General features: G+C 49.7%; 2 protein-coding genes and 1 pseudogene across 5 annotated transcripts in view; 1 reads left to right on the top strand and 2 right to left on the bottom strand.

The window, feature by feature from the left end:
• LOC129485186 (uncharacterized) overlaps positions 1 to 15,084 on the top strand; it is a 26,096-nt gene extending 11,012 nt beyond the window's left edge. Inside the window, exons 2-3 of one of the 4 annotated variants that reach the window (XM_063642339.1) lie at positions 7,961 to 8,197; positions 12,899 to 15,084. In XM_063642339.1, coding sequence (XP_063498409.1) covers positions 7,961 to 8,197; positions 12,899 to 13,186 — 525 coding nt within the window. In that variant the 3' untranslated portion in view covers positions 13,187 to 15,084. Of the gene's footprint in view, positions 1 to 222; positions 577 to 7,957; positions 11,484 to 12,898 lie in introns of those variants that run through there. The other 3 variants (XR_008658638.2, XR_008658636.2, XR_008658634.2) reach the window with 3 other exon arrangements.
• Positions 14,835 to 21,447, bottom strand: LOC129485188 (V-type proton ATPase subunit e 2-like; annotated as a pseudogene).
• Positions 15,615 to 16,154, bottom strand: LOC129485189 (uncharacterized). Its single transcript, XM_055284481.2, is given in 3 exon segments — positions 15,615 to 15,921; positions 15,924 to 15,959; positions 15,962 to 16,154. Coding segments are annotated over 3 exon segments (321 nt in total). The 3' UTR covers positions 15,615 to 15,829.

Below are 21,447 nucleotides of genomic sequence, written 5' to 3'. Positions count from 1 at the left end.
ATGATCTAAGAACCACTTGCCCTGAGTTGGAAAAGACTGGTAGAGCGGGTTTTTAGAAGAAGACTAGGTGGGAGTGATAGAGGAGAAAGAAAAATACTGGCCATCTGCCGGGGGGGCTGGAATATTAGCGGGTGTGGAGGCATTGGCTATTTCCTTGGCAGTTTTGTCGGCATAGGCATTTTCTTTAGCAATAAGATCAGTTGGTTTCTGTGTCCTTTACAGTGAATGACCCCAGCCTTGGCCAGCAAGAGAGCAGCCTTAAGGAGGGCCTTTATTAGAGAGGCATTGATAATGGAAGAACCCTGTGTGGTGAGAAAACCTCTTTCAGTCCAAATGGCAGCACGGTTATGGAGGATGTGGAAAGCATATTTGGAGTCAGTGTAAATGTTAATGTGCATTCCTTTGGCGAGAGAGAGTGCATGGTTTAAAGCAATCAGTTCAGCTTGTTGGGAAGTAGTGGAGGGAGGAAGTGCAGCAGCCTTGATAATAGAGGTATGGGACACAACAGCATAACCAGCTTTAGCTGGCGAGATTTGGCTGGGTTTAGAGGAACTTCCATCAATAAACTAAGTGTGGTCTGGGTTTGGGATTGGAAAAATAGAAATATGAGGAAAGAGGGAAGATGCTATGTGTATTAGGGAGATACAGTCGTGTGGCTCAGGACTTGGGCTGGGTGCTAAGTGAGAAGCAGGGTTGAAATCGGGCCCATCGGCAATAGTTACTGTTGGGGTTTCAATAAAGAGTGAATAGAGCTGGAGGAGTCGAGGGGCAGACAGTAAGTGTGAAAGGTGTGAGGAGGATATTAATGCTTGAAGGTTGTGATGAGAACTGTAGAGGGTAAGTGGAGCATAGCTTGTGATTTTGAGGGCCTCCAGACGTATTAAAGCGGCAGCTGCCACCGCAAGTAGACATGAGGGCCAGCCTAGAACTGTGAGGTCAAGTTGTTTGGATAGAAAGGCTATAGATCGTGGGCCTGGCTCCTGTATGAGAACTCCAGCAGCACAGCCTTGTATTTCAGCTGTGTGTAAGGAAAAAGGTTGAGACGAGTCAGGGAGTGCCATTGTGGGAGCTGTTTCTAGGGCCTTTTTGAGAGAATGAAAGGAAGAATGGGGAAAGGACTTAGGGTCTATGGGATCAGCTAAATCACCTTTAGTGAGCTTGTAAAGCAGTTTGGTTAGAATGGCAAAGCTTGGTACCCAGAGTTGGAAGTATCCAACAATGCCTCAGAAGGAAAGGAGTTGTTTGGTGGTCGGGATAGGGGTCTGGGAGATTAACTGAACACGGTCTGCAGGAAGAGCGCGTGTATGTTGACGGAGGACTATGCCAGGATATGTAACACTAGGGGAAGAAATTTGACCCTTGAAGGGGACACTCGGTACCCTTTTGAGTAGAAGTGTTGAAGAAGTAGGATGGTGTTCTCCTGGGAAGATTGGTAAGAGGGGCTGCCAAGAAGAAGGTCATCAACATATTGAATAAGGTAGGAGGCAGACAGGTGGAAAGAAAGTAAGCCATGAGAGAGGGCCTGACCAAAGTAGTGTGGGCTGTCCCTGAAACCTTGGGATAGGACAGTCCAGGTGAGTTGCTGGGACTGGTGGGTGTCAGGGTCAGTTCAGGTAAAGGCGAAAAGAGGTTGGGAGGAGGGATGCAAGGAGATGGTAAAGAAGGCATCTTTGAGGTTGATAACAGAATAATGAGTTGTGGAAGGGGGTACTGAGGAGAGGAGAGTATAGGGGTTTGGCACAACACGATGATGGGAAGGACAATTTGATTTATGAGGCAAAGGTCTTGAACTAGCCTGTAGGACTTGTCTGGTTTCTGGACGGGTAGGATAGGGGAGTTGTAAGGAGAATTTGTAGGCTTTAAAAGGCCATGCTGTAACAGGCAAGTGATAATAGGCTTCATCCCTTTAAATCCTGCTGTGGGATGGGATACTAGCGTTGAGCAGGGTAAGGGTGATTAGGTTTTAATGGAATGGTAAGAGGTACATGGTCAGTTGCCAGAGAAGGAGTAGAGGTATCCCATACTTGTGGATTAAGGTGGGGAGACACAAAGGGAGGATGTGAAAGAGGCCTTGAATTGGGCAAAAGGACAGCAATGAGGTGTGGCTGTAGCCCAGGAATAATCAGGGAAGCAGATAATTTGGTTAAAATGTCTCGGCCTAATAAGGGAACTGGGCAGGTGAGGATAACTAAAAAAGTGCATAAAAGAATGTTGTCTAAGTTGGCACCAGAGTGGGGGAGTTTTAAGAGGTTTAGAAGCTTGGCCGTCAATACCCACAACAGCTATGGGGGCAAGGGAAACAGGCCCTTGAAAAGAAGGTGATGTGGAGTGGGTAGCCCCCATATCAATCAAAAAGGGGACGGACTTACCCTCCACTGTAAAAGCTACCCGAAGCTCAGCGTCCATGATGGTCCAGGGGGCTTTCCCAGGCGATCGGGCAGCATCAGTCTTCAGCCACTAAGCCGAGATCTGAGAAGCAGCCAGCCAGAGAGCTTTGATCCAGAGCTCCAGGGGCCCTAGAAGTGGCTGTGATATTAGTTGGACAGTCTGATTTCCAGTGGGGTCCTGTACAGGTGGGACATGGCTTAGGAAGAATCCTGGGCTGCGGGCATTTCTTGATCCAGTGGCCAGTTTTGCGGCACTTGAAGCAAAGTCCATGAGGAGGATTTAAAGGAGTAGCTGGAGGCTGTGGTTTGGTTGTTCTGAAGTTTTTGTGTGCTGAAGGCATGGCTGGGGTTTGACTTACAGCGGAGGCAAGCAGTTGCAGCTCTGAAATGCATTGCCGCTTGGCTGCCTCTTTATTGTTGAACACCTTGAAGGCGAGGTTGATTAATTCCTGTTGTGGGGTTTGAGGGCCAGATTCCAATTTTTGAAGCTTTTTTCTAATGTCAGGAGCTGACTGGGTGATAAAATGCATATTGAGAATAAGATGGCCTTCTGGCCCTTGACGGTCTAGGGCTGTAAAGCATCTGAGGGTAGCCGCCAAGCGGGAGAAGAACTGGGCTGGGTTTTCATCTTTACCTTGAGTGGCTTCTTTAAGCTTGTCATAACTAACAGCTTTGTATGCTGCCTTTTTCAGCCCTTCAACTAGGCAAGAGACCATGTAATCTCACCTAACTATCTCGGTGAACTGCCCTGATGCCTTCTTGGAGGTCTGGCTCATGATGCTAGCAGGTGTCAGTGTGAGAATGGGCTAGGGTATAAACTCTTTGACGCTCATCTGGGGAGAGGGGAGAGGTCAGGATGACATTTAAATCACTCCAGGTTAAATTGTAGGACTGAGTCAAATATTGGAATTCCTGTATATATTTAGTGGGGTCTGATGAGAAAGAGCCCAGATGCTGACTGATTTGGGAAAGGTCTGATAGAGAAAAAGGTACATGAACCCTTACTATGCCCTCAGCTCCAGCCACCTCTCTAAGAGGAAACTGTTGGGCAGGTGGGAGAGAGCTAGTCATGGAATGAAACTGTAAGCCAGACTGAGTGTGAGGAGGGGAGGTGATAGAACAATTATAAGGTGGGGGAGCAGAGGCTGAGGAAGAATTGGGACTTGATTCAGCCTGTCAAGGAGTGGCCTGGGGAGGGGGAGAGAGGTCAGAGGGGTCTGCAGAAAAGGAGGATTCAGAAGACTCTGAGGTTGGGGTAGAGACTGAAGAAACGGACAGGAGAGAAAGAAGAAAGATTTGGGATGAGTCTCATTGGGAGCAGAGGCTAGGGAGGGAAACGAAGTGTAAAAATGCCTGGACATAAGGCACCTCAGACCATCTGCCCATTTTTCGACAAAATGTATCTAGGTCTTGTAGGATGGAGAAATTGAAAGTGCCATTTTCTGGCCACTTGGAACCATTGTCGAGTTTGTATTGGGTCCAAGAGGAGTTGCAGAAGAAAATAAGACTCTTAGGTTTTAGGTCAGGTGAGAGTTTAAGAGGTTTTAAGTTTTTAAGAACACAGGCTAAGGGGGAAGAAGGAGGAATGGAGGGTGGAAGGTTGCCCATAGGAAAAAGGCAAGTTCAGAGAAAAGAGGGGGGTAGAGACATGGGGGGGGTGGTACTTGCCACCCAGGGGAGGTTGTACTTGCCACCAAGGTGGAGGATCAAAGCAGGTGTCCCCACAGTGATTAAACACCTCTGGAATGCAGGTGAATAATCAGGCAGATGTCCCCGCAGTGATTAGACACCGAGGGAAGACTGTCTTCCCGAGTCTGTGACCGGTGCCGGAGTTTGAAGTCCACAGATAAAAACATGTCTTCTCTGTCTCTACCAGAAAGGGAAAAGGAAATTAAGGGAAGGGAGAGATTGAAGGGTGACGTGGAAATTGAAAGGAGAAAGAGGTTGAGGGATAGCGAGAGAGGTTGGAGAAGAGGATAAAAAGAGGCCACTTACCTGATTTAAAATTGGTGAGGTGTTTTGTTTGGGTCAGTCTGAGGACCTGAGGTTGTAAGTGGATTTTCTCATGGAGCAAAGAGCGGGAGGACAGGCGATTGATCTCTGGAGGGAGGTCCCCCGATCCAAGTCATGGCACCAAATGTCAAGCGCCTCCATGTGAAGAGACCACCTAACAGGCTTTGTGTGAGCAATAAAGCTTTTTAATCACGTGGGTGCAGGCGGACTGAGTCTGAAAAAGGAGTCGAAGGGAGATGGGGAAGGGGTTGCTTTATAGGAGTTGGGTAGGTAGTGGAAAATTACAGTAAAAGGTAGTTATTTATTGTTAGCAGAGGAGGGGGTCACAAGGTACATGGTGGGGAGATCATGAGTCTTATTGTCCAGAAGAATTTCACAAGGTCGATTTATCAGTTAAGGTAGGGCAGGGACAAGTCACAATGGTGGAATGTAATGTTGGTTAATCAGTTAAGGCAGGAACTGACTGTTTTACTTCTTTTGTGGTTTTTTGGCTGCACCAGACTTCTTGGCTCCCGCAGGCCATCTGGATGTATATGTGCAGGTCACAGAGGTTACAATGGGTGAACTTTGGCTCAGAGGCCTGACACGAACCAAATCAATGTACATCTTACATGTATTTGATTGATATTTTGTGTCTCCTTAAAATGTATAAAACTAGGCTGTGCCCCACCCACATGATCTCAGGGTCTCCTGACGACTGTGTCATGGGCCATGGTCACTCATACTTGGCTCAGAATAAATCTTTTCAAATGTTTTACAGAGTTTGACTCTCCAGTGACAGTAGTAAGGGTTAGAAATACACATATATGAAACCATAATCTATATATCATTTTATCACTGCTTTTTAAAAAAGCTAAGCATTATACTTTTTAGTTTTCACTATGTTGGCATACGTAGTTCCAGTTCATCATTTTAATTATCTTATAGTATAATACTCCCTTGTATGAATAAACCACTGTTTGTATCCATCTCCCTATGAAGGAGCCATTAAATTCTTTTCATTTTTTTTTTTTTTGCTACACAAATATCATTGTCTATGTCTCATCACACATATGTACAAGAAGTTTTCTAGGATAGACACCTAGAAGTGAAGAAGCTGCATGTCTTTGGGTCTGAGGTGTTCACCTTGGCGAGGTATTGCTAAATTGTTTCTCCAAACTGGTTGCCTCCATTTGCACCCCTACTTACATTTGCCCCATCCTCCCCAGCCTTTTGTGCTGGCAGACATAACTTGCCCATCTGATGAGTGTGAAATGTCTCATTGTGACTTTAACATGCATTTCCCTGATTACTAATGGGGCTAAGTATATTTTTCACCTACTGACTGGCCACTCAAGTTTCCCTCCTTGTGAGTTGCTGGGAATATACATGCCAATTTTTCAATTGTATTTTTCAGATTGATTTGTCAGTGTTGTTTATATAATCTGGATGCCAATCTTTCATAAATATGTACCACAACAATCTTTTCCCAGCCTTATTTAGAAAATTATTCCTTGATGTCAGGAAGTTATTTTCTTATGATTTAAACACTTTGACATTTTGCTCTTTGGGGTTAGGTCTTTGACCTTCCTGAAATTTATTTCTGTGCATGATCTAAGGTAGGGCTGCAGTTCTTCTTTTGTGAAGTAAGGGTTCAAATTTGCCCACTTTTAAAACTTAGGTTTGTCATGTTGTTTAAGTATGAGTTCTTTATATATTCAAGATACAAGTCTTTTGACAGATATATGCATTACAAATAGTTTCTTCCAGTTTGTAGTTTGCGTTTCATTTTTTTAACAATGATTTTTTTTATTTTTTAATTTTTTTATTTTTAGATGGAGTTTCGCTCTTTTCGCCCAGGCTGGAGTGCAGTGGCGTGATCTCAGCTCACTGCAACCTCTGCCTCCCAGGTTCAAGCGATTCTCCTGCCTCAGCCTCCCGAGTAGCTGGGATTATAGGTGCCCGCCACCACACCCAACTACTTTTTGTATTTTTAGTAGAGACGGGGTTTCACCACGTTGGCCAGGCTGGTCTTGAACTCCTGACCTCAGGTGATCCACCCACCTTGGCCTCCCAAAGTGCTGGGATTACAGGCGTGAACCACCACGCCCAGCAACAATGGTTTTGAAGAGCAGAAGGAGAAATGAGGCTGTCTGATCTTGCCCTCTCTCCCCACTTCCTCCTTCCTTCCCTGTTCCTGGCACTAGATTAACTAGGATTAGGGGAACTTGTAGCCAAAAATATATAAAGAACTTCTATAAATCAATAGGGAAAAGACCAAAAAAAGTAATAGAAAAGCAAGCCAATGATTTGAGTAGGCAAATTAGAGAAGTGGAAACCGAAATGTCCAATAAACAGGTGAAGAGTCAAGCTTAGCAGCTATTAGGGAAATGCATGTTAAAACAAACTACCAGCCAGGTGCTGTGGCTCATGCCTGTAATCTCAACACTTTGGGAGGCTGAGGCGGGTGGATCACGAGGTTAGGAGATTGAGACCATCCTGGCCAACACAGTGAAACCCCATCTCTACTAAAAATACAAAAAAATTAGCCGGGTGTGGTGGCATGCACCTGTAGTCCCAGCTACTCGGGAGGCTGATGCAGGAGAATCGCTTGAACCCAGGAGGCGGAGGTTGCAGTGAGCTGAGATCGTGCCACTGCACTCCAGCCTGGCAACAGAGCAAGACTCTGGCTCAAAATAAATAAAATAAAATAAAATAAACTACCATTTCACACACTTCTGACTGAAAACATTGAAGAAGAATAGCAAATGAAGTCCAGAAACTCACACAAGGTTGGTTGAGTGTAAATTGAAACAATAATTTTGGAGAGAAATTTGGCAATCTCTTGTAATATTAAAAGCTCTTTGACTCCTAGATATATATCCTAGAGAAGTTCCAGCAAATGTGCACAAAGACATATAAAAGATGCTTACTATTTGTTAATCTGGAAGTAACACAGGGGTCATTAATAGGGGGGTGGAAAAAGAAAGTGTATATCACTAATGAACTAGATCTATATGTAACAGTATTGTATCAGTCAGGTGTGCTGCAATAATGTTGCATGACAAAACACCCTACAACTGACTTATAACAACAGGCATTTAATTTTGGCTAGTGTGTCTGCATCAGCTGGGCTGTATTAGTCTGTTTTCACACTGGTGATAAAGACACACCTGAAACTGGGGAAAAAAAGAGATTTAATTGGTCTTACAGTTCCACAAGGTTGAGGAGGCCTCAGAATCATGGCAGGAGGCTAAAGGCACTTCTTACATGGCAGCAGCAAGAGAAAAATGAAGCAAAAGCAGAAATCCCTGATAAATCCATCAGATCTCTTGAGATGTATTCACTATCATGAGAATAGCATGGGAAAGACTGGCCCCCATGATTCAATTACCTCCCCCTGGTCCCTCCCACAACGCAGGGGAATTCTGGGAGATACAATTCAAGTTGAGATTTGGGTGGGGACACAGCCAAACCGTATCATGGGGTTTGGCCTATCTAGCCTAGGATTGGCTCGACTTGGCTTGGGTCATTTTGTGATTAGTGTGCTCCTCACATTTCACCTTTTCTGGGCCCAGTAGGCCATCCAGGACATGTGCAAGCCAGCGACACTACAGGCAGCTCTGGGAGCCAGTTTATATACCAACTCCCGATGGTACGTTCAGCCTGCTGCCCAGGAAGGAAGCCAGTGCTGGCAGCTGGAAGGCGCCTGGCGTGTGTGGGAGCACCAAGAGCACGGGGAGATGCACTGCAGCAGCCAGCACAGACCTACAGTCTGTTATCACAGTCTCACTCTCTGTGATAAGGAGGTTAATAAGGTAATAAGGAGGTTACATTGCTGTTTCAATTTGCTTTCCTTGACTAAATTATGTTTAACATCTCTTCATGCTCAAAAGTCTTTTATATGTCTTCTTCTGTGAATTCTTTTGTGTCATTTGCTCATTTATCTACTTGTATGGTTTTTGCCTTGAAGAAAATGTAAATTTTAACTTAGTTAAATGTATAAAGTTTTATCTTCATAGCCTCTGGATTTCTTTCTTTCTTCCCCTGAGATAGACCTTCCCTATTACATGAAAATTTTAAAAATTCTCCAATTTTTTTTCTAGTACATTTATAGTTTCTTTCCATTTTGTATTTGTTTTGCTGCTGGGACTCTGGACACTGTTCATTGCCCTACTCATCTCTTCCTTATGTATTTGGTTTGCTATGTTTATCATATTCATTTTTTTTTTTTGAGTCAGTCTCGCTCTGTCGCCCAGGCCAGAATGCAGGAGCACAGTCTCTGCTCACTGTAGCCTCAACCTCCTGGGCTCAAGTATTTCCCTTACCAACCCTTCCTGAGTAGCTGGGACTAGAGGCTCACACCTCTACACACACCCAGCTAATTTTTGTATTTTTAGTGGAGACAGGGTTTCACTATGACGCCCAGCCTGGTCTCGAACTCCTGGGCTCAAGGGATCCGCCCGCCTTGGCCTCCCAAAGTGCTGGGATTACAGGTGTGAGACACTTTGTCTGGCTGTTTATCATATTCTTAATTCCTGATTGTAAATTTATTTCTGGACTCTTATTTTCTCCCCTTGAGTCGTCTGCATGTTCATGTGCCAGCCCCACTGTTTGCATTTCTGTAGCCTTGCAAATGGTATCTTTATCTTAGACTTTTTAGTGTCTGGGAGTGACAGTGTCCCTCTCAATGCTCTGCTTTTCCAGGAATATCTTGGTTATTTCTTACATGTTTGTTTTTCCCAGACGGCTTTAGAAACAGCATGCCAGTTCTAGTATCTGCTTCCTCCCCGCATCCTCCAAAAGCATTTGTGTTTTTACTGAGAAGATGCTACATTTATACATTAAAGACATTTGACAGGAAACACAAAAATACAGATACATAAGCAGGCCCCAGGTATTTTTCATAGTACTTATTTGTCAGGTCCTGTTTTACATATAAAAGCATGCAGGGCATTTACCACCTTCTCTTCCGCAAAGTGCATCAGTGTGGTGAGCATGACAGGAACAGAAAAGGGGAAGGAAGCTGAGATCCTGGCAGAATAAAATGTGGCATGGAATTAAATAGTTAATATGTAAATATAATGAAATTAATAGCATTTATCGACCAGTTAAGCACTTTAGTCCATTATCTCAGTTCATATTCACAACTTCTATGAGGCAGGTGCTACTAATACTATCCTGATTCATCAATAAAAATGAAGCTCAGAAAGATTAAGTCACTTTCACTCAACTAATCAGCAGTAGAGCTGGAATTTGATCCAGCTGTAGACTCTGCACTCTCAACCTCCAAGCTGAGCTGAGCTGCTAAGTGAAGTTAACTGCTTCTGGGAGTCTGGGTAGAGAGAAAAAAGAGAAATATGTTTGCTGAATCAATTGCTGCCGGCCAAGGGCCAGGCCTTTGCACCTGGTATCACAACTGACTGAAGCTGCAGAATCCGCAGGAATTCAGAGCCTGGGGCTCCTGCTGTGTGGGACACAGAATGGGAAGATGTGTCCCAGGTCTTTGTCAGAGGACGAAATGCTGACATTTCAGGAGGGAGGAAGACCCTTGCTGCTATCGTGGCCCTTAATCCTGAGGTTAGGGAGCCAAGGCGGGGGTCCTGTAGGGGTCTGAGAATATCCATCCCAACCATGTCTGCCCACCCTGCTCAGGGAGCCGCCTGCAGGGAGAACACAAAGTTCCACTGGGCTCGGGGCAGTGCCGGAGCTCCCTGCCGCCGGCCTCCTGGGAAGCACCAGCTCGCAGAGGGACCAGCTCGTGCTGGGATCAGTGCCTGCTCTGATACCTGGAAGTCCCTGGCAGCTTGGGGGCTTCCTTCTTGCTGGGGTGTGGTCTCCTGGTCAGAAGGTCCAGTCCTGCTGGAGAAGCCAGCTGAAGCCACTCGGCTCCCCTCAGGGCCTCCCAGGCTCCTTTCCCGAGGGTCTGGGTTGATAACTAAGTTTGGTAATCCCTTGATGGGTTGAGGTTCTAGAGCAGTGGTTTCAATGGTAGGGGTGCTTCCCTAGGGAACATTTCAAATGGCTGGAGACACTTATAGTTGTCATGGCCAGCAGCAGGGAGAGGGGTTCTGCTAGCATCTGGTGGGTAAAGAGAAGGGGTGCTGCTAAGCATCATAGGATGCACAGAACAGTGCCCTCCCTTGCTCCCCCTCCCCCACAAAAGACCCAAAGAATTATCTAGCCTAAATTGTCAACAGTGTCAGGGCTTGGACATCCTGTCTTCGAGGGCTTCAGTTAGCACCGAAACCCTTGGGAGGTGGTTTAAAATGTGGAGTCTAGAATCCCCTAAACCCGTAGGGTGCAGTGTGGGACCCAGGACCTGTACTTTCAAGCACTCCAGATTATTCTATTACAGGTAGACCATACTCCACATTGACAAGTAGCACAGCAGGCTGCACCCGGTGCATGATTCCTGAACTGTGGCCCTGTGTGGGTCTGCCTGTGGCAGAGGCAGCTGGAGAGCTGGCTAAAGCCCCAGCCTCCTTCATCCCTGGAGGTTCTCTTGTAATAGACATGGCTTCCATCCCAGAATTCCATGGGTTGTTTTGTTTGGCTTGAGTGATTTTTTTTTTCTATTATTTTTAAGTCGACAAAAATTGCATACATGTAGGTATATACCATGTTTGGAAATGTGTACACATTGTGAAATGGCTAAATTGAGCTAATAACAAATGCATTACCTCACTTTTCATTTTGTGAAATCTCCTCTCATCGATTTCCAAGCATACAACACACTGTTGGGCACTTTCTCGCCATGGGCTGCACACCAGGCCTCTTGGACTTACTCCTCTTGTCTAACTGAAATTCTCTATCTTTTGACCAATATTTCCCCAATGAGAGATTCGTATTTGGATTCGCTAACCCAGTATGTGGCCTAAATCCACACAGGACTCTGGTCATCTGCCCTCATCTTCCAGTGCCACAAGTCAAGCAAACCTGTGGTGCCTACCAGCTGATCTCATTCCCGGAAGCCCAAAGCTTTATCAACAGGTCACTTCCAGCACACAGATAAGGAGATTAGCCACGCCTCTCACTTCACCTCTGGCTCCTCGCTTTTCCAGAATTATCAACTATCCTATTTCTGTTCAAAGCAGCCAAAATTAACTGAGGGCTGCTCTTTGAGGGCTTCTGCAGGGAGCATGGGCCCTGTGGCCAGCAGGAGCAGCACCTCCCTCCCTCCACTAAGAATCTGTGGTGCCCCTGTTACAGGATGGAATGTGCTAGATCTCTCAGGGATGTTGAGGTACGAAACAGTTGAGGAAGACGGAACCAGAAGACAGTTCGGGAAGCCTGGGATCAGAGTGGAGAACGACAGAGCTCTTCAGCATGGTCCTTTGGTTTCCGAAGCAGTGCCTGGCACCTCATAATGGCTCAATGCTCATCATTCATTGCCACTATGAAATATTCCTGAAGGGCGTTTCCTCCAGGCTGTGGTATTGTCTGGAGAATGATCATGGCTCCCTGCTCAAGCCTATGACTCAAGCCACCGTCTCTGACCTCAGCACCATCCACCCCCAGCGATGCGCAGATTGGACAAGGTCTCGCTGGAGACTTCATCCTGCACGCAGGTGCTGCCCTCTGTTGGCCATACTCTTTGTGGGCAGCTTAACTTGGTTACTTTTACTTTTTTTTCTCAGTGGCTTTGTCCTCTGTCTCAGCGTGGCCTCCAAGGCCACTTCCCACTCTGCCACTTGGTATGGTTCAGGGCTGCCCTGCTCTCAGTCACGGCCCATTTTTAGAGCTCTTTTGCGTCGTGTAGGTTCGTGAGTCTGTGTCAGAGGCTGGTATTTACTGATGTGCCTCCCACATTGGGCCTGGTGTTGGCGGGGTGGGTGGGGTTTGAAACTGAGAACTCTAACAGAAGTTGGGTACACAGTGACTGCATCCAAACCCCTGCACCAAGAGGCTGGGCCAACCCTAGCATGGCTTCTGGCAGCCCAAAGCGGCATCCCTGGGACCACCTGGCCACCCTTTGAGTTCCTGTCTGAAAAAGCTCAAGGCCGTCAAAATCCTTTAGTGTTTGTGCCTATTAACACCTGACAACAGGCCTCCGACCACCCCCTCACTTTCTTAGAGCATTTATGTTAAAAACACTTAGAGTCGTACCTCCTTCCCTTGTCCCTTTGAGGTGTACATTCATATCTGTCCAGGAGTGTCTTTCTCAAGAGCCTGAGAGCCAGTCCTTTGAAATGGCATCATCAGCAAGGATGGGGCCTGTCTCCCAGGCTCTGGGGGAGGACAGAACCTAACTTCCATTACTGCCAGCTGGCACACACAGCTGGCCTGGCCACAATAACACAGACAGCCCTTTGTAGTTTTTCACTCCCATGATTCCTGAGCCCCAGGATGCCCTTTCCCAACTCCTACATTCTCCCATTGAACTGTCCAGTCCCCCTGCACAGATCTGAATGGAGCTCAGCTTCTCCCCTGTCAGTGGTTAATGAATAAGATCTGTTTTCATAGCTTGAACTAAAGTCCAGCTTAGTTTATCTTTGACAGACCCACTTACCCTTCAGGTTCCCGCCTCGGGCGTAGAGGGAAAGCCTCTGAGAGGAACACGGTCCTCACCAAACGGTGGGAGACCAGATCGTGCCAGGGAGTGGAGTGGACATGAGCTCTGGGCCCCTCTCCTCTCTCCCGGAATGGCTGCACAGGAAGGAAGGATGGAAGATGTGAGAAAGGCCACCCTGCCTGGGAAGGAGCTGCCAGCCCTCAGCAGTCCAGAGGCTGCCCAGAGAGCAGGGAGCAGCTCTCCAGGACTCCACCTCCCAGGCCCAGAGGATGCTGCCCAGGGGGCGCAGTGAGAATTCAGCCACAGCCACACACATCCCAGGAGAGTGTCTAAAGATGCCACCAATCCAACATCACGGAAGGCAAGAACCCAAAGAGCAGAAGCCGAGACGGGGAAGCAGCCATTTTGGATACATGTCCCCCACCCCAATCCTGGGCCAAAGCGGATTTTCAGCATCCTGAACCTGAAGCCCCCACAGTGGGCCTGTGGTGGGCTGGGTGTGGCTCCAGAGGTGCAGCGGCAGGAACTGGCAGAGTGGTTCCCCCAGGCCCAGGGCTGACCCACAGCAACATGGGAAAATGGGCCCAGTAGGTCCCTTCTTGTTTAGTTCCCTTTCATTTTTCCAGGTCCAGCTTCACTGGGTCCACGGGGTCCCCATCCCGAGGTCACTGTGTTTCTCACCCCCTACCTGCCCACTCACTCCCAGCCCACTGCAGTCTGACTTTACTGCCCATCACCAAAGATGCCAGCTGACCTTGACTCCTTGGGGGTAGAGGACAATGGGGGTCTGTGTTACCTCAACCACTCTCTCCTGTTGAACCTCTCATCCTCCTGAGTGACACTCACCTGGTTGTCTTCTGGCTGCCTGCAACCTCCCGGCATCCTCTACAGGCCACCTTCACCCACCCACCCCATGACTTCACACTCCTTGGGGTTCTCTTCTGGGTTTTTCTCACTCTGAACCCCCTGAGCAACCTGCACCCCTCAGGGATCACCGGTTATTTATGCCGATGGCTCCAACTCTGCATCCTGCAGCCTCATCTTCCTCCTGACCATCCACCCCACCCATCCAGCCACTACCAACACTTCCACGGGGTGCCCTAGACACACACGACTCAGCGGGAAACAAAGGAACATCTCAGCTCCCACAGCCACTCTCGGACCTGCCCCTGCTGCACTCCCCACCACGGGCAGCCTCGATCTCTATGGGCCACAGCCATGCAGCTCCCCCCTCACTTCTCTGTCCTCACCACTTCCACCAGGGGCGCTAATACAAATGTCAAACCAGCCTGCCATCCACCGTGCAGCTTGTGGAGATAATGCTAGAAATCCACTTGGCCATGTCATGGCCCTGCTTTAAATCCCTTTCACAGCTCCCGTGGCCCTTGGGATCCATCCAAGCTCCTCAGCTGGCTTTCCGCCCTCAGTGCTCTGGTGGCTCCATTGTGCGCCTTCCAGTCCCACCCCACCCTCCTGTCCCTCCAGGGAAGTTCTTTCAGCTCTGCCCTGACTACAGGCTGGGCTCCCTCTACCCACTTCCCCACTGGCCCTGCAGGGAGACGCGCTGGCAGATCCCAGCCCTAGGCTATTTCATGAGGTGGGCCTTGGAGCCGCTGGCGACCTGCTTCACTGCACAGCCCCAGGAGTCCTGCACTCTGTCCTCTGGGGCCCAGACGAGTGGTGCTCAAAGCTGCACTTGAACAAGTCCTTGGTCTTCCTGCCAGGCCTGGTTCTCCACCGAATCTGGGCAGTCAGCAGGGGGCCGGATTGTCCTCTAGATCTCAGGAAAGTAGTCCTGGGTGTCTGTGTTCATAACTGCAGCTCCCGGAATCCTTCCCTGCTCCCCTCCCAGACCCACCCACCGGAGAAACAAGAATCAGGTGGGCGGGGCAGGGGACCTGCACACAGGCAGAGGCCAGGGCTTTGTCACCAAACAGTAATCTTTTCATCACCATTATTTATTAGATATGAACCAGGTTTTCAGCACAAGTCACACTCAACACCCTCACCCAATAGGAGGGGCGACAGAGGCCCAGAGAGGGAGTGTAGGGGGAGGATGTCAATGGGAGGCCCCAGCCTGAGTCCTGAGCAGCTGGCCAGCCGGGAACTGGCATGTGAGAGGCATCCTATTCTCCTGCTGCTCCAAAGACAGTGCCCGCTGAACGGGACGGCAGGCCACATCAGCAGTCCATACAGAAGCGAGGCTGGCGTTTCTTCCCCTGGAGCACCAGCGAGGACAGGCCCCCAGCTGGGAGCCAGGCGAGGTGGGTGAGCTCTGTGCGAACCACACCGGGAGCTCGGGTAAGCGTGAGGGCAAGGCTGGAGAGGCCCGGGACCCCTGCGTGTTGCTTCCCACTCCTGCCAGGCCGGCATGCCCCCATTCTTCACCATCCCTAGCACAGAGCCCAGGGCCCAGGGGCAGAGGGCAGGGCTGGCCTGTCACATAGTGCCACTCACATTGCCCCTTCCCCTCTCTCATCCCTGCTCTGGTCACTTAGATGCTGCCGTGAGAGGCTCTGAAATCCACCCCCACGGCAGTCCAAGGCCCAAGTCAGAGCCAAACCTGCACTGTGCTCGGACTGACAGGCTGGGGTCGGGGGGAGGGAAGACATCTACTGAGAGAGGTCCAAGTGGGAGGAGGCGGAACAGGATATTCTGAGGAGACACAGCAAAGGGTGCCAACATCTAGGACTGAGGCCATCTGGACCCACATGACTATGTTGCTTTTTGTGTGTGAATGTTTACTTCAAAATTTTCAGAAATTTCACATCTAGATGTGTCAGAAAATTAACAATTCCATGCCAGAGAAAAGGCCTTGCCTATAACCCAATAGAGGCCCCCCAGTTCCCAGCAGGATGGTGGCAGAGCTGCTGACTGGGCACCGACTCCCCAGCCTGGGCTGGAGGGAGCACCCTCTCCATGAGGACACGTGTCCTCAGGATGGGCTGAGTCCTGGCATCTGCCCCGTCTGTAAAGGGAAAGGCCCCACCCATACCAGCTCCCCAGCAGCATCTCCTTGGGAAAGAGGCAAACTCCAGAGCAGTGTGGGTACTGGAGCAGGACACCCCTCGGCCGCTGCTGTGTCCAGGGCTCCCCAGGGCCCGGGCTGGCTGGGAAGACTGGGAAGACTTCCCGGAACCAGGCAGGCCCTGCGGGTCCGGGTCTCTGGGGGCCAGCAGGAGGGAGCTGGTGACCAGACACAGTTGTGTGAGGGAGGGTCCGGACGAAGGGGTTGTCAGGGACAGTGGAGCCACAGTCATTCCAAGAGCACCTGAAAAGCACATCACATGGAAGGGTCCCGGCCTTGCAGTGGAGACTCCGCTGCCCCCAACCCTCCCTGGAAAGCCCCCTCATCCCTGCCCAGATGGTCCTCAGCTTACCCTCTCCCTCCCTCCGTCCAGGTTAGGGCCCAGGTTAGGGTCTTGCCTTGGGGTGAAGCGCTGTGAGGATGGGGGAGGGGGGTGCTGGGAGCGTGGTTCCCATTTCATCCCTGGCGGCCAACACGGGCCAGGCAGGAAGGGAGTCAATGTTCAGTCCCCTCCCCGCCTTTTTATTCGTGAAATAAATAGATGCCTGAATCCCAACAAGAACTCTAACCACGGCCTTGTCTTTCCCCTCTTCCCCACCCACACCCCTCGCCCACACGGTACCTGCCCCACCCCTCGTCCACACAGTACCTGGGTCGGGGGCAGCAGGTCACTCCCACAGGAAGCGCACGTACCAGATGGTCTCATTCTTCAGCTGGGGCCCGAACAGGGGGTTTAGCTGCGCCAGGATGGCGATGAGCCAGCTGCCAGGGACAGCAAAGCATGGTGAGCCTGGCACAGGAGGGTCCTCCCACACCCACAGGGGAGGCCTCGGTCATATTATTTTGGATGCCACCAACCCAGCAGATGGCGGGGCCTGTGTTCCCAGGGTGAAGAAGGGCCCAGGGAACCATCCACACTCCAGCAGGCACATGGGGCTGGTATGGCACTTCTAGGTTTGGTTTTGGTTTCATTTGATGTTCGGTAGATCTGCAGGATCCCCGAGTTGGGGCTGAGCCTGGGGTTAGGGAAGAGGGGAAGCAGCCTCAGGGGCGCTTTGGGACCGACTCCCAGCTGTGCCCTCAGACATCTCTGTCCAGGCTCCCCAGGCTCCATGCACCAGGGAGCGAATAGGGCGGGCCTGGCGGGCAGCACGTTAGAATCACCTCTTCTTAGGAGAGAGAAGGAACTACCCCAAGACATGAGGAGCTGACGGGTCAGGGGCCTCCTGCTCAGGCTGCTGCCAGGCCACCTCTGTTCTTCAGGCCAGAAAACCCTCAGGGACCTGCCCCACCTGTCATCACCGCTGGGCGTCTGGGTGGCTGTCTGGCCCCATCATTCATGACAAAGCTCCCAACTTCATTTGCCACAGTAGTTAGTAGGTCCCCACGCTCTGCCAGTGCCTGACCTGGAAGGGCCCCCCATGACCACATCCACACTGCTTTGTCTGTTTCTGTAGGAAGGATCGATATTTTCCCTCTTTGAATCCCTCACAGTAGGTGGGAGGACCTAACGCCCAGGAAGCCATCAGAAATTGTTACTTCCTTTACATCAGCGTTCTCTCCGAGTTTATGTTTTGTAAATATAATTTCTAGGCATAACATTTTCTTAGAATGGCCCCACCTTTCTACCTGTATGCATCCAATTTGCAGTGTGTTTTCTGTTTCCTGTATGTTGATTCGGTTGGTATTTGGGATTACCCCACATCTTGTGTAGACCCCGTGTCCCCCACCCTCCCAGCCACCAAACCCAAGCCCCTCTGAGTCCCTGCCATGGGCAGATGAGGATCTTTTGTCAAGCCTTGAAGGACCTAGAAATAGCATTAGAGAAAGGGCCTCAGAGAAGCTCTGTCCAGGAAGAATTAAAAAAAAAAAAAAAGTGTGTTTAAGTTAAACCATGTGTTAAGAGTCATTTATTTCTAACAAGTTTAGTTTTTGTCAGTAGGAGGGCTTATACATTTCCAGGTGCAGTGGCGTGTGCCTGTAATCCTAGCTACTCGGGAGGCTGAGATGGAAGGATCGCTTAAGCCAAGGAGTTCAAGCACAGCCTTAGCAACATGGCAAGACCCTGTCCCTACAGAAAATTTAAAAATCAGCCAGGCGTGGTGGCACATGCCTGTGGTCAAAGCTAGGCTGAGGTGGGAGGATGGCTTGAGCCCAGAAGGTTGAGGCTGCAGTGAGCTATGATCCCACCACTGTACTCTAGCCTGGGCAACAGAGTAAGACCCTGTCAATTAACTAATTAGTTAGCAGCCAGGTGCAGTGGTGTGCACCTGTCAGCCCAGCTCCTTGGGGAGGCTGAGGCAGAAGGATCATTTGAGCCCAGGAGTTTGAGACCATACTGGCCTGGTCTCAAAACCAGGGGTCTTGACAAGACCCCATTTCAATCAATCAATCAATAAAACATAAGGTAAATTAAGAGAATTGGTTAATAGGAATAAAGAATCCATGACCTAATCAGATAAAACAAATTTAACTATGATAACTTCAAATCTGAAATCAATCAAGTAAATTTTTTGAAAGCGGGTTTTGTCCTATGTATTTTGAAAAATTTGGCAACCCTGGAAAATATTCCAGTTGCTTTCAAAAGAATCTGTTACCTCTTAAAGAATGAGCATCTCATCACTTTACCTGTACTGTTTTGATTGTTCTGAATTAAGAACACCCAACGATGCCAAACTTAACCCATAAAAATAATGTACAAGACATAGGAAGACCGGAAACCCAACAGCCTTAATGCAGCTTGATTAAGCATGAGACAGGCCTCCCCGCAAACTAGAACTTGAACTTATCTCTTGGTTGGCAGCCAGGATCATCTAAACATGGAGCAATGTAACAGCAGGACTGGGATGGATGTGGGGGCAGGGTCTTTTTCTTTTTCCTTTAAAAATTTTTTTTTAATAAAGAGGGATTGGCTATTGTGAATGGCAGTTTTAGCAACAGACCAAACAATGGATACTGAGGATCTGGAAACTGATTCCCTCACACTGTCCAGGTATTCGAGTCCCTTGGAATGTTCTTCTATATCCCCAGGGTACCTATCCCAAGTTTGATGACTTACTCTCACCTAGTGGTTCTTTTTTTAGAATCAGATTCTCGCTCTGTTGCCCAGGCTGGAATGCAGTGGTGTGATCTCGGCTCACGGCAACCTCCGTCTCCCGGGTTCAAGCGATTCTCCTGCCTCAGCCTCCTGAGAAGCTGGGACTACAGGCGCGCGCCACCAGGCCTGGCTAATTTTTGTATTTTTAGTAGAGACGGAGTTTCACTATATTGGCCAGACTGGTCTCGAACTCCTGACCTCGTGATCCGCCCGCCTCAGCCTCCCAAAGTGCTGGGATTACAGGCGTGAGCCGCCACACCAGGCCTCTCACCTGGTGATTCTAAGATGGCTGCATTCCAGTCACCTGGAGGCATTCATGAACAATAGCAATTCCCAAGTGCAGACCTCAAGAGTTGTAATTTCATGGGTGTAGGGCGCAGCCTGAAAACTGTGTTTGAACAATCACTCCAGGTGACCCAGTCAGGCACAGACAGCACTGAGGTGGCCTGCCTCCTTCCTTGCCCAGGTGAGAAAACTACAGCCCATGGGGGCCAGAACACTGGGGGCAGAGCCACATCCAGAGCCCAGGGTTCATGACTTCTGGCCCGCTGCTCTCTTTCCCATTCCACACCACCTCCACTCCTGTTGTTTCATAGGTTCAGCCTTTCAAGAGGCATTTACTACCAGGACAGAAGGAAGAGCAGGCTAGGGTGAGGAGGAAAGGGGAGAGGACAAAGGAACTGGCTGATTTTGAGCTGGGGAGAGTAGTACTTACAAGAGGTAACAGCAGACGGCGGTGGCGACCAGCATGGTGATGATCACCCTGTAGCAGAAGAGGACACGGGTCAGGACAGATGCAGCCAGCACCTCACAAGGCCTGGCCAGGACCAGAGCAAGAAGAGCTCCTGGTGTGAGCTCTTTCCCATTGGCCTTCCTGATGCCTCCTAGACACAGGAGGCTGAGTTCCACTCAGGGCAAGAATAGCAAGGCCAGAAAATAAAAACTGCAAGTGCCACCTCACAGAGAAGCCAACCTTGACCACATCCAAGTTGCCTTAAGAATCCTTCCCTTCATTTCCCTTCTCTACCACCCAGTATTTCTCCATCTTAATGCAGATGTGTTGCGGAAAGGCACTGCACAGAGCTGCGTTTGTGGCAACCCACCAGGGAGTGGTCTGTGGAATTCAAAATTCATGGAGCAAGGGGAAGGAAAACAATAGGCTAGAAGACAGGGCAAGAAGCAGGCAGACTGTGAGCCACTTCTGAGGCCCAGTGAGTTGTTACAAAGAGAACAGGGACTAGCCACCTTGAGTGTACTCAAGACCGGAGACAGAAGCTTCAAGTGCAGCAAGAGAAATTTCAGTCAAACTGAAGCAAGAACTCACCAAGACTAGCAGGAGACACAAGGCATGAAAATGGTTTACAAAGTGAAGCTGTGGGATCCTAAACCCTGCGTGTCTTTAAGAACAAAGGCAGCACTCACATGTCCAAACGGCCTTTGGGCAAAGCTAACTCTAATCCAAACCAGGCCCTTGATCTTTGATCTAAAGCACTGCAAGCTGGTGCTGGAGACAGGAGCACTCGATCCCTTTTTCAACATTACTAAGCAGGTTGTGCCAGTCCTGGCTGGGCACTGGGTAGACAATGGTGAACTGGACAAACTCCAGCCTCTGGGAACATGCAGTCAAGGGAAAGGTGCTTTGTAACTGAAGATAATATGAAGCAGAAACTGGTGAATGGCGCAGCAATCTGCTAGAAGACCTTCGAAAAATAACGCCAGCTAAACTTATCCCATACCTACAAAGTACCATGCACTGGTAGGTGTTTTAAATGCGTTACCGCAGGTCATCGTCACAGCAGCCTTTTAAGGCAGGAGTCGACATTATCTCCATTTTACCCATGAAGAAACTGAGACTTGATATTGGCTCTAGGTCACACAGCTAGCAAGGAGTGGAGAAACTGCGTCAGTGCCCACCTGTGCCCTTTACTGGCTGCAGGAGAGGTGACAGCCATTTCCAATGTCACTCTCCTTTTTACCTTCTGTATATGCCCTCTCGCCCCACCTCCTGCCTGTTCCCGGCTGTCAGAGACCCAGGTTCAGAGAGACCTCAGAGGTGGCGTCCGGGGTCCTGGCGTCCCTCCTACGGACGCTCGCTGCAGGGCAGGAAGCCGCCGCCCCGGGGCGGAGGGGCGAGCCCGGCCCGGGGGTCGAGGTGGAGAGGTCTGCAGGGCCTGCGCGCCTTCCTTACCCGCGGTTGGGTCCCTTCGGCACGAACCAGGGCCCGGCGATGCCGATGAGGCCCCAGAACGTGGTGAAGATGATGACCGGGAGGGCGAATGAGTGCGCCGTCATGGCCGGGCGCAGGATGCCCTAGCGGGATGCAGGGCTGAGCAGCGGGCGCTGCAGATGCGCGGGTCCCCGGCCGGGCAGCGCGCTGAGCATGCGCAACAGGAGTCGAGCACCCGAAGCTATCAGCCGGGCCGGGCCG

The sequence above is a fragment of the Symphalangus syndactylus genome, chromosome 6 (genome assembly GCF_028878055.3).
Source record: "Symphalangus syndactylus isolate Jambi chromosome 6, NHGRI_mSymSyn1-v2.1_pri, whole genome shotgun sequence".
NCBI classification, from domain to species: Eukaryota; Metazoa; Chordata; class Mammalia; order Primates; family Hylobatidae; genus Symphalangus; species Symphalangus syndactylus.
This window is presented reverse-complemented; position numbering and strand designations above follow the sequence as displayed.